This window comes from Pogona vitticeps, chromosome 5, assembly GCF_051106095.1.
Source record: "Pogona vitticeps strain Pit_001003342236 chromosome 5, PviZW2.1, whole genome shotgun sequence".
Lineage (NCBI taxonomy): Eukaryota > Metazoa > Chordata > Lepidosauria > Squamata > Agamidae > Pogona > Pogona vitticeps.
Window position 1 is genome coordinate 80303532 of NC_135787.1, and position 12959 is coordinate 80316490.

Genomic DNA, 12959 nt, shown 5'->3' on the forward strand with positions numbered 1-12959 from the left:
CCTAATCAGAAGTGGCTTGGCTACAGTGATCCATGCTCTTCAGACTTGAATTGCTATGATATATTACATCACTAGCTGTGCTTGAAGCTTTCTCAATATGTCATTTAATTTAGAATGTAATGGTTGGATCACTAGCTGGGACCATCCCCTAGCAACAATACATGACAGTTCCAAAGGACCATTGCTGTCTGTCTGTCTGTTTCAGAGCACAATTAAAATGTATTTTGCTTACCTTTTTAAATTCCTTCATGCCTTGGGACTCAGATACCCGAATGTCTGTCTTCTCCAACATGTACCTATCTCTTTATTAAAATTATTTTATTTCATGTAAGTGCTCTCTATACCTTACTGGAATTGTAACTGAAACTTCAAGATTGTTCAGTTATCTTTACTTGGGATTACAGTGGTGCCCCGCATAACGAGCACTTCATTTAACGACGAATCCACATAGCAATTAAGTTTCTGCTATTGCAAAAGCGATTGCATTGCGACGATTTAGATCGGGAAAAATCACTTTGCGATGATCGGTAAGCTGTTTCGCTTACCGACTTTTGCATAGCGATGTTTTCCTAACAGCTGATTGGCGGTTCCAAAATGGCCGCCGGGTAAAAAAAATGGCTACCCGCTGTGTTTTAGCGCCCATTCCTCGCTTACCGGGCAGCGAAAATGGCAACCGTATGGAGGATTTTCGCATAACAGTGAGTTTTTTGCCCAAAGAAACACATTAAATGTGTTTTAATGCATTCCTATGGGCTTTTTTGTTTTGTATAGTGACAATTCCACATAGCAACGATTTTTCTGGAACGGATTATCGTCGCTATGTGGGGCACCACTGTATTTTGTTTCAGTAATATTATCCACAAAAATGTAAACCTGCAATTAGTTCAGAATGCTTATGACCTTTGAGAGCTCGAACGAGGCCTGGGACATTTCACTTTGTGAGGCTTTCTCATTGTTTGGGGGAAAGGATAAAAATATTTTAATGTAAAAAATGGCATGTTCATCCCCCCTCTCCCGCATAAAATGCATGGCAGACATGCACTCTTTGCTGAGGTGAAGCCTGGTATGCCTCTTCCCCTTATAAAGCCTGCATAAGAATAAAGCTAAGTGCCTTTCAAAACTGAATGACATGAACCAGCCAGTCATCAAAAGAACCAAGACTGAGAAAAAATGTGGACAGAATCCAACTGTGATCATTTTTTATACAACAGTGTTGAACAAAATTAGAATTTAACCAGTCACACAGTCAAGGTCTTGCTTGTTCAGATCAGATAGAGAAAAACAGACATTACCCCAATGATCAACTAACAGTTGGAGGAAAGAAGGAAAGACTTTCCTGTTAGAGGAGGAAAAAGGGATGGGGGAATAGCCTCAGTCTGTGTTGTAAATTGTGACATTCACAGTGTCCTGAAAGTGGCACATTGGGGAAGGGGAGGGAAAAAAAGATATCTTCTCTCATTTGGTCTCCCACTGTTTCTCTGACCTTTCCATACTGGAATGGTAGCAGGAGAGTAAAACAAAAGTATTAGTTTTATTTCTTGTGAGACACTTAGCTGCTAAACAGTGTGAAGGTGCTAAACAGTGTGAACTTGTTTAATAGTTCTTCAAAACTCTGTTGCCAGAAAGAGTTTCTGAGATAAGAGAAAAATAGGATATACCACATCAGCCAAACGATTATTCCAAGAAGTATAGATCAAAGTAATAGAATTAACTGTAGTTTGGGGTCTAGTTTGCTTCTGACTGTTCACTGCTGGATGTTTATAGTGCCACTTGGAGCACAGAAAAACTGTGAAGCTTTCGTACAATGAATGAGAACATGAATCTGTCAAGCTCAGTGACTATGACTGGGCCGCTGCTGAGCCTTTGCCTTCCACCCCAGATAACTTAGCTTAGCTAGCTCCTATGCTATGGCAGGTAGTGCAGATATAACAGGTTTTCTGGTGAGTCCTATTACAAACTCAGGTAAGCTATAGCCCATCTGACCTCCCAGTGCTATGGATTGTGTGATTACAGGGCTTGGGGAGAAAGATGTGCTGGGGACACAACCGGACCAACAGTCAACAAGGAGAAGCTGGTTTGAGGTCCACGGGTGGTTAAATTGTGGCCAGCCGGGTTCTCGCTGTCTTTTAAGACCGCGAGAACTTCGGGCCAGGGACTCACCCATTTGTTGCTTAAGGCAGCCTTTGAGACCCCTACGGTTTAAACTGATTCTGCACTATGGCAGGCCCCCCTTTGCCAAAGGATAGCAACATTGATTACAATTAATAAAGTGTGGCCTGTGTTTTAATCCATAATTCTTGTCTCGTGTCTTTATTCCGGGGTTGGGAGGGCAAGAACTCTGACCAACACAGGCTTTCCAGTCTTTTTTAATACAATCATATTACAAGTCCACCTGGGTTTAGTGGGACATGCTCTGAAGTAAATGGACATATCATTGTAGTCTTAAGCACTGCTCTCTTGTGGTGTGGCTGCTCAAAACTCTTCCATCTCATGAGGATGGGGACTGGCCTTTGGACCTTCTTCATGCAAACCAATTGGTCTTCCACAAAGCAAAACATGTAACATATTAAATAAATAAATAAATAAATAAATAAATAAATAAATAAATAAATAAATAAATAAATAAATAAATAAATAAATAAATAAATGAACGAACAAACAAACAAACAAACAAACAAACAAACAAACAAACAAACAAATAAACGTAGATAGTTCACCATCCAAGTAATGCTCATAGTCTGAGCCGGCTAGGATACCCCACCTTGAAGTAATGGAAAGAGATGGTTTCTCTTTTCAGATCAAGAACCATCCATGTGTACTGCTACTGACAGAACATCCCACTCTGGCTGCCTTGCACTGGCTGCCTGTTCGGTTCCGCATAGATTTCAAAGTCTTAAAACATGTATAAAGCCCTGAACAGTTTAGGGTCTCGTTACCTGACAGAATGCCTTCTCCCACCTAGGTCTACCTGTACCACCTGGTCTAGCCAGGAGGTGAGACTGAGGAGCCTAACACCGAGGGAGGCTCAGAAGGAAACAACAAGAAACCGGGCCTTCTCAGTGGTGGCTCCTCGTCTTTGTAATAGCCCTTCCTCCTGAGATTCGCATGCCCCCTTCCCTGGGCATCTTCAAATGCCAACTGAAAACCTTGCTGTTCAAGCGAGCCTTTCCTCCATCCACTCTCTGATTTTGTTTTTTTTTGTTTTCTCCCATCTAGATCATTGTGGGTTTTTTAAGTAATATATCGTTATGATTTAAAACTGTATTTGTTATATGATATGTCCGCCCAGAGTAGTCAGTATGACTAGATGGGTGGACTATAAATGAAATAAATAAATAAATAAACATTAATTCAAAACCCAAAAATGTTTGCTGCTTATATACTGCCCCATAGTCATTAAAGCACTCTCTGGGTGGTACACAAGTTAAAATTATGCAGGCTACACATCCCCCCCCCCCAAATGAGCTGGGTACTCAGTTTACCAACCCTGGAATCATGGAAGGCTCTGTCAACCTTGAGCCAGCTATCTGAGTCTGCTAGGATCAAGGTTAGGCCATGAGGAGAGTTTAGGCTGCAGTATTGCAGGTTGACCACCGTACCACAACTAACTAGTGCTAAGGCAGCTGCAATATACAGTATTTCTGTGGAGTTATTCTACACAATCAGTTGCGAGTCATCTTCTTTTCATTGGAATTGAGCAGGGTGGCATGGCCTGCCCTCCTGAACAGCCAGCTTCTTGGGACATTGCCTTTAATTTATTTTCATGCAGCCATCATTACGTCAGACTGTAGGAAATGGAGAGACCTTAAGCAAACAAGGGCTCCTTCACTGACTCAGCTGGAGACTTGCCTCCTCTCTTTGATGCATTTGAATTCTGAATAGTCATGATGATCAACGCTGGCTGGCTATATTTCGCCCTTTACAACTGCTATTTATATAATCAAGAATTGGTTCCATTCTTATATTCCTTGTCCCTCCTCTGTCCCGCTCCCCTTTTTCTTGTGTGTCATGTCCTTTTCGATTGCAAGCCTGAGGGCAAGATCTGCATTGGTTTTATTTATTTCCAAGATGCTCTGGGAGCTTTTCCAGCTGAAAAGCAGGATATAAATGCTTTATTTAAATAGACAATCAAGTTTCACTTCAAGTACTGTAACTGAAAGGAATTTCAGCATTACAAAACAGACAAATCTGGGCCATATATTCAATAGGTTGCGACACCCAACCCAAAATTTGTGACAAATGTATTTGCACTATCTATGTGTTTCTGGACACATTTATTGTATGCATTATATTTCAGCTGTAAACCCCAGGTACCTAACAGTACTTGCTGAAATGACATCCAGTAATAAGAATGTGTTTTACATGCATGGGTGAATCATATCTTTATTTAAGACCAGAACTTGTATTAAGCTCCACCATCACAGCTATCTTCAACTATTATTGCTGCTCATCAAAGTTCTATAAATAAAGTTTGCATGAGCCATGAATATCAAAAAGTCCAGTCTGAGGGGAAAAAAAACAGTTCCTATGTTGCAGTTCCTATGTTGATACCACTGTAAAATATTCTGGGCTTGTTTCATGCGACATGTGATCCAAGGTGTACGTTTTTAATAGGCTATTGGACAGCTTCTCAAATGCCCTTAGTATCAGACCCTGAGATTCACAAGACAGAGGCTGGATATTCATGGTAAATAGGTCAGGGCCACAGCATGGACTACCTGCTGGCCCAGAGGTTCTGTCTGGCACCATTGATTGAGGAAGAGTTAGGCCAGACAATAAAATCTTAGAGTTCATTTCTGGTTCTATTTAGAAGGCATACTTCAGGGACACTATGGATTGGCCTTGCAGAAAAAATAAACTACACTGCAAATGTGTATCTACAGGTGAATGTATAGGCTCATGCTCAATTAAGTTGATTTTTGAATAGTAATAGTTAAGATCTATGCTATTGCTTAGAAGAATGCACAGTTTGAATGGGAAATACAAGGCAAGTTGAACTAATTGTTGATTATAATATAGCTTTAAAATGAAATACTTTATTCCCACTTTGGAAGACAGGTGTTGTCAATACAATGTTGGTTGTGGGAAGGTGTAAATATCCATATGAAACTATTAAAAATTCACAGTGGCAGGCAACCACTAGCCCTCTGGTTGTGTTTGTCTCTCAGTCCAATTTCAGATGGCCCTCAGCTAAAGTGGGTTAGAAAAAGCAGACTCTTCTTCAGTAGTCAAATAGAAAAGGAGGAAAAATCAGGAGGGGAAAAGAGAGAAGGGAATGACAGAAAGGAGTTGATTGGGATGAGGCCAGAAAGAGAAAGAGAGAAAGATTGCCTCTGCCTATCGCAGGTCTCTGGCTGCTCTCATACTACCTAAGACAGACTGTGGACCTCAACAGAAGCAAAAGATAATGTCCCCTGAAAAAGTCTCCCTCAGAGGCAATGTTGACTGACCGTAATCAGGAATGCAATGAGGCATAGGAAACATTTAATTATTTTTATTTTGGTGCTTGGCTCATTTTCATTATTATTTCTTATTAATTCAGTTCTCATTTGTTTTACTGTTTGTTCATTTTAATGTCCTTTGTTTGGGCCCTCACACTTATACCATTCTTCTCCCCCAATTCTTTTCTTTGATTTTTCCTCCCCACTGTTTTCTTTTGGCCAGTACCAAGGGAAGCAGTGGAAGTAACTTTGGTAACTCTTCCGGCAGCCACCATTTTGCTTCAAAGACGTCCAAAACATCAGAGGAGAGTCTAGGAGAAACTGGGATTTGCTTTCCTCTGCCTGAAAATACTGTGGATTAAGGAAGAAAACAAGTCATCTGGAGTGGCTCCCCACGGCCAACTCCCACCATGACCTCAACACAAGTGAGAGAAACGGATAGAATTCCAAACTGAAGTCTCAGTTTCACCTATTTGTTACACAGTGTGTGTCACACACATGAATTAAAACTGAACTAAATAGACTATACTAGAATTTTTCATTTATTTAAATAGAAGTGCACATCCCTTATATGAACTCTATTTTCCAATGACCTCAGAATGTTATGTACTATATGGAGACCTTGTTTTGTGTGGTTTTGTATAGTTGTTCATTTCACCCTTTCCATTTTCTTTCTTTTATAGGTAGTGACATATTTTACGCAGTTGTATTGAACCCTTGATGTATTCGGATATCAGAGCCCCCCTGCTCCACGAAAGCCCTCTCAGGATAAACAGCACAATATGTACAATTGTAAAGCAATTCCAAATAAAATTAAAATGAAGAAATAGATTTTTTAAAAATTTTAATTTTACTTATTGATTTGCTCACAAAAAAATCGATAAAGTATACAGACTCTGGTGTTTGATAATATGTTCTTAATACAATAAAGAGGTCAAAACTTCTACTGTATAATATATTCCACCACCTGAGAATGGTTACCAGAGTTGACAGACCACCATTAATAAAATAAAATAAAATAAAATAAAAGAATAGGGAATATGTGAGGCTGTCTACAAAAGAAACAAAAATGCATAGCAATCAAATAAGAAAAAAATGATAAATCCACAGTTAAATACTTTTAGGTTCCAGTGTCTTCAATAAGAGCATTAAGCATGCACTTTAAATCCTTCCACTGAAATCAACAGTATTTAAAAGTACTTAATTTTGATGAGATTGTGCCCCCCAAAGGGTAATCTTCAACACTGAATTTTGAATATCAGAAAAGGCATACTGTGAAGTCAAGTAATTGGACAGGTATACAATTTATTAATAAATGCAACATGATGGTCTCATATAAATACACCAGATATAAACCAGCAACCTGAATAAAGTAAATTTACGGTATATTGGTAGGCAAAGAGTGAAAAACAAAAACCCTGAAACATTCACTAAAACGTCTGCTTCTTCCACAGATGAGGGAAATGGCAGGACTGAATGAGAGAGGCATTTGGAAACAGAGTAGTCTCCACTCTCTCCTAAACCAGTCGCTTGGATCCAAAGAAAAGAGTACTGAATGGGGGTGTTCTGGACCCATCCCATCTTTTGACAGCTTCCCAAAATTCCCTCAAAATTCTCTTGAGGCCTTTCCAGAAAGGAGTACAGTTTGGGGTGGAACATGGAGGCTTCAGGGCAACGGGGATCAGATGGAGGCACATTCCAGAAGCATGAGCTCCATTCCTGAAATGTGATTCTTATCTACCTTTAACAGGATTCCTCCTTATCTAAAGCCAAAACCTACCCCCACCCCCACCCTGCAAGATTCTCTGATGCTCTGGATGGGGAAACTGCCATGGAGAAGGTGGGGTAAGCTTCTGCCAGTCCCATTCTGCATACTTTCTTGGAATCCAGCACAGCATTTCTGATTTTCATATATGTTGAAATATATTCTTTAAACTCTTTACTGGAAAAAAAGTAACAATTGTAACAATTTTTGAATTGCAATGATGTCTTAAGCTTAACAAGAACTAGAAATGCAAAGAGGGTACCCCTATCATGCAGATTCTCTTACAAATAAACTGTAACATTTCCTGCTGCAATGTAGTTCCAACTGGGAAAGGCCATTTAAAATTCAGTAACTGTAACTTCCCTTACTTCATAAATAAGCCAAGACTTAGCAATGACACATTTTAATATATATATATTTCAGCAGGCCACTACTTGATATTTTAGTTCCCTGTCAGGAGAATTAACAGTTTGTTTGCTTCCAGCCCACTCTATACAGAACCTTTAATAACTTACTCGCCATACCAAGACTGTTCCTTCCATATTTTATTACCAAAATTGATGGCTCTCTCTCTCTCTCTCTCTCTCTCTCTCTCTCTCTCTCTCTCTGTGTGTGTGTTCCAGAATCAGTTCTGAGGTATAGATGCCGTTTTCTTTGTTGACCTAGCAGATGCTGAAAGGGTTGAAAAAAACCTACAGAGCACAACTAATTTCATACTTTCAGGCATTATATCTTCATCCTCTTGTCCTTCACCAATTAGAAACTAAAGTACTAATCAGAATTCTTTGACAGTACTCCATTCTTCTCAGAGGCAGACTGAAGGGAAAGATATGTCTTGCTCTCGGGTTTATGATCCTACATAAGATGCCATATGATGCTGTTTATCCGCAGATAACTATCTTATAAAACCTTTCTCACATCCCTTCAGATCCCTTCAATTCTGTTCATTGCTCTTTCCAAATACATCATAATCCCAAGAGGTAATCTGATTTCTCATGTGCACATATATAATTTCCCCTTAAAAAAATAAGAATGATTCAGACATCTGTTTGAAAAATAACAAGCTTTTCCTTTAAATGTCTTTTGAGCCGTGCAGTGACCCTGCCTCTTGGGAATCGATTTCTTTGTATGACATTCTTGAACAGAGGTCACATGTCTTTTTTTTAGGATCCAACATACACTAAGCGTTGGAGCTTCATTCATAAATATTTCACTTACGAGCACATACATTCATTTTACACGATTCCTCAATGTGGCCAGGGGGCTGCGTAGTCTGCATTGTATCCACCTATAAAAAATACAAAAATAGATGTCTGCTTACCGGGATGTGAGCAGGGTTTAGCTAGCCTATTTCTACCACAATGGGTTTTTAAATTTTATTTTTAAAGGAGAGATTCACATCATTATACACTTAAATCCAACTATAATCCAGTAGATTAGATTATACATAGTCACTTATAACACTGGTCATAATTATTAATAAAGCTTGACAATTTAAATCAGTTTGTACCTCCTCCTATTCATCTTTAAAAGTGCAGCTTTAATTATTTTACATGTGGCTGGGGGAGGGGAGTACTAAGGTTGCAGGGGGCTAATAAATGATCAATTATCTAGTTAGGTTAAATTTGATGTGAGGATAAAGAGGCACTATAAGCATTAACAAGCAACAATATATAACTGGAGGATGTGTGGCTTCTGCCAAAAAAGCTTCCCTGGATTACCTCATTTTCTTTACCTGTAAGATCCTAGACATCAAAAGGTGTGATGTAGCATACTTGTGTTGTATAGTTTCTCCCCAACCAACCACCAGTCAATGAATGGATCAGAGTCTGAGAAACACAAAGAGTATGAAAAAAAAGCTATGTTGGACTACGTTTCCCAGAATCCCCCAGCCAGCATGGTTTCTGATGGAGTTAAAACAATTGGATTTGCCAGCTCCTGATAAAGAAGAAACTGAGAGCTGATGCTTGGCCAAATAGAACAGAAAGTTCCTAAGAAAGGGGAACTCTCTCTAAAGATAGCTTCAGAAATAGAGCCATATTTGTCTGTTCCAGCACACACACCCGGAAGTGACATCTCACAGGTGCCACAACACTTTTGTTTTTGTTTACCTGAAGATGTACATGGATGCAACTCTTCCTTACACCTACAGCCTCAACAAGAACTGGTTATGCTCGCTGGGGAATTTGTGGAGCTGTGATAAAAAGAAATCCCTTTCAAAAACAATCAAACAAAAAAACTTTGTCCCATACTCTGCACTTACTCTTTCATTTTGCCACTCCTTTCCCTTCATCATATGGATTAAAATGTAAAACTATCTCCCTTTTAGAAATGCTACCATTTGGCAGCAGTTCACATAGGTATTATACAGCTGAGTTTCATTACACATTTTCCAAATGTTTATTTTAAAATTGCCATTGTTGATTTTGCATAAATTGCTTCAGTTTTCAAATTCTCCATAAGTATGTTACAAAATTTTCCCGACTCATAAAATATCCACACAGTTCAAGTGTATCTGATGAAAAAGTGTCAGGTACAGTACCTTGACAGAAAGATATCTAGACTTACACATTGTATGCCTATTAAAAATGTCATAATCTCTCTCACACACACCCCAAATCCCATGAACTGAAACAGGATGTGTGGATAATTCTGTTAGATAAAACTTACAAAGGTGTAGTTTACAGAAAAGTAATATGAAACCAGTTTTAATATTTAGGGTTTGAATAAGCCTGAATTAGAAGCAACCATGCTGATAAGTAGGCTCATCAAAAGATTGCCAAATGTCCTTGATAACATGGCCCAAAGTCCTCAACAAATGGTGTCTGTTCCCAAGTGTAAGCACAGTGTTCTCAGAGGAAAGCCATCTGGAATAAGCTTGAGGAACACACTTCCTTCATTGCATGAACAGCATCTTCCCTAGGTCCTTGTCTTTCTCAAGGCAAATATTATGACCATGGCAGAGACATTATCCTGGAAACATTTGTTTGACTTGCTGAGGGTTGATATCCACTCTACAGCTATCTGGGGTGTAGTTAATAAACAACACCTCCAATGCACGCTGCATTTTTACTAACTCCCCTCTAAGAAGTAAGCTTGGCACAACCATCTGCCAGGAATTTTTGGAACTCTCATTTATATAAATTTTCTGCACTATGCACAAGACATCAGTGCACGGCCTATGGAAGTGGACTTGATACAGTACATGAAAGCTCACTGATAGTTTGATTGTTTAGGGGTCTAATAAAGATATTGCCTGCTCCTGCATTCTGATTATGTAAGGACCACACAACCTGGTTTGTTTTTTCCCTGGAAACTGACTTTTAAACCACCAAGTTGAAGACATGGGCATCCAAAGAGCAACAGTACAGTAGGACCTCCATATCCACGAGACTGATATTCGATGTTTCAATTATTGGGGGTTTGCTGCAGCCATATATACAACATACAAGAGCACTGCCTTGTGGCCTGTCTTGCACATTATATATGTCTTCTCTCATATCCATGGTTTCAGGCATCCATGGTAGATTTTGGAACCGATCCCTCACAGTTTTGGGGGTCTTGCTGTAAATATGCCAAAATTGTGGTTCTGCCCAATGTGTTTGCTTGTTGTTCATTTTCTAGGGCTGGCATCCCCTATCACATAGAACAAATGACTTAGAAATGAGGTGTGAAGGGAGCTTTTGCAGATGAACAGCTGGAAATCTCCTTTAGGTTCCTGGATCTTTATGTTCAAGTGTATCTCTCTCACAGTAGTGGTACTGAAATCAGCAAGGCTACTCCTCTATAATCAACACCTATCAACAGAGAGGATTGTAACCATAGCTATTCAGACAATGTTAGGAGAGGAGGAGAGCACTGGGGATCTCCCCAAGGAGCAACTGAATCCTGCCACTTTTTTCTTATGGTTAGTTAGCCTCAGCCACCCTCTCCATCTGGTATTCAGCAGCATAAATTTCTCTGAAGCTGGACGCTACACTTTATTATTATGGTTGTTAATGAACTTACCTTCCATCAATGTATGTATAGCTTGTAAACACATTGGATCTGTGGACAAAAAGTTCACTCCATGCAGAATGGTAAGGCAGGCAATGCTTGATGTGGCTGTTGATTACCCCAGAGATGGTCAGCATGAGGACCTAGAGATGTCGTTGGTTTTCCACTCCCATCTTCCCTAGCCATCAGAGCCATCAGTGAGAGATGACATCACGTTTTCCAACCCCAAAACTATATACTGTTTCAGGTCATCTAGATTTTCTGTCTGACAATATCACTATTTATGGGTGAGGTTTTTTTTCCCAGTTGGCATTTCAATGAAACCACGTTAGCACTTCCCAAATCAATATCTGATGCAGAAGTTTTATTCAGTATTCACACATCTCCCTATTTTGTTATGCAGTTCTAGGAAAAACCCAGATGCATATAAAAATTTGTGCATTAAAAATGCACACAGAAATGCTCACTGAGAAAGAAAAATTGATATATTGGTGCCGGAAAATCCCCCCCCCCCAAAAAAGCATTATGCATGGGGAAAACTGCTGGAAAAAATATGTACATTACATAAAAGTCACATATCAAAATATGTTTGTTAGGCAAAATGTGTGCACTCAGGAATACAAATGTCTGTGCATATGACTTTACTTAAATCAAGCAAGCAATCACGCTGATGAAGGCACAGGACGGCAAAAAATAAAAGCTAGAAAGAAATGGGAAACAGCAAGAAACAGAAATGGACAGATCCATCCATCTCTGAATATAACAAAACATATCACTACATCTACAACCGAGAAAAGGGGATGGGATGCCCAGTATAATCAAGCTCCTTCTCTTCCCTGAATTCAGCTATTTTATTTTTAAAAAAAAAAAAAAATACTGGAACCATATACATATAAGGCTTTATGATACAAAATAGGTATGTTGATGTCCCTGTTTGGGATCGGATTTTAAGCATCATCTGGCTACTCTGGAGGCCATAAACCAGATCAACATGTATATTTGCAATACCCTCTAGAGAATGGGGAGTCCATAAAATAAACGGATTATATAAAGGTGATTTCTTGCTAATGTGCAACAGATGTATTTTTACTACAACCATGTTTTTCAATTAGAAAATCATCAAACTATAATTTAGTATGAGATAAAAATAAAAGTGGAGCTTTAAAGGGCTTATCAAAAATATGCTAGGCAAATGCTAAATCATGTAGTGCAACAAACATGCTCGGCGACGTAAAGCAGATCCACAGTAAACCAGAAACCATTGGCCTTTAAATATTCATGAATCAAGTCAAAAGTTAATTTAAAAGAGATGGCTTTCAAGTAACTTTGACTTGGCCTACAGTAATGGTTGTCAGCAAAGTTATCAGTAAACTTTGATTTTTCTTGGACAGGCTTTCCCAACCAGGTGCTTTATAGAAGTGTTGGAATGCCATTCTCATCAACCCCAGTCATAATGACCATGACAAAGCATGTTGAATGTTGCAGTCCAATACAACCGGGGGGGGGGGGAGGAGGCATTATGTTATGGGGACCAGCTAAAGAGAAGGCCATACACACATCATCATCATAGTTTTCAAAAGCCAGAACCACCTAGGAAGGTAACCAATGCTATACCAAAGCTTCCTAAAACTGCCAAAGAATCACATTTGTGATTGTAGACCTTTAAGGATATAATGGTATTTAAATTCCAGATCTCCATGCTCAGAGAGACTCTTTAGAAGCTATTGTACCAGACAACTGATGGCTACTATCCAGTG

The 12959-nt window shown here is 39.2% G+C and overlaps 1 protein-coding gene across 13 annotated transcripts in view; it reads right to left on the minus strand.

Moving 5' to 3' along the window:
* Nucleotides 1–12959, minus strand: part of PCDH7 (protocadherin 7) — a 481200-nt gene that overhangs the window by 396195 nt on the left and 72046 nt on the right. For 4 of the 13 annotated variants that reach the window (XM_078394028.1, XM_078394033.1, XM_078394031.1 and 1 more), the window contains one exon: nt 8435–8494. The exons of 4 other annotated variants lie outside the window; for them this stretch is intronic. In XM_078394028.1, the coding sequence (XP_078250154.1) occupies nt 8435–8494 (60 nt within the window). Of the gene's footprint in view, nt 1–6268; nt 9036–9317; nt 9401–12959 lie in introns of those variants that run through there. 5 more of the 13 variants (XR_013545529.1, XR_013545530.1, XM_078394034.1 and 2 more) reach the window with 5 other exon arrangements.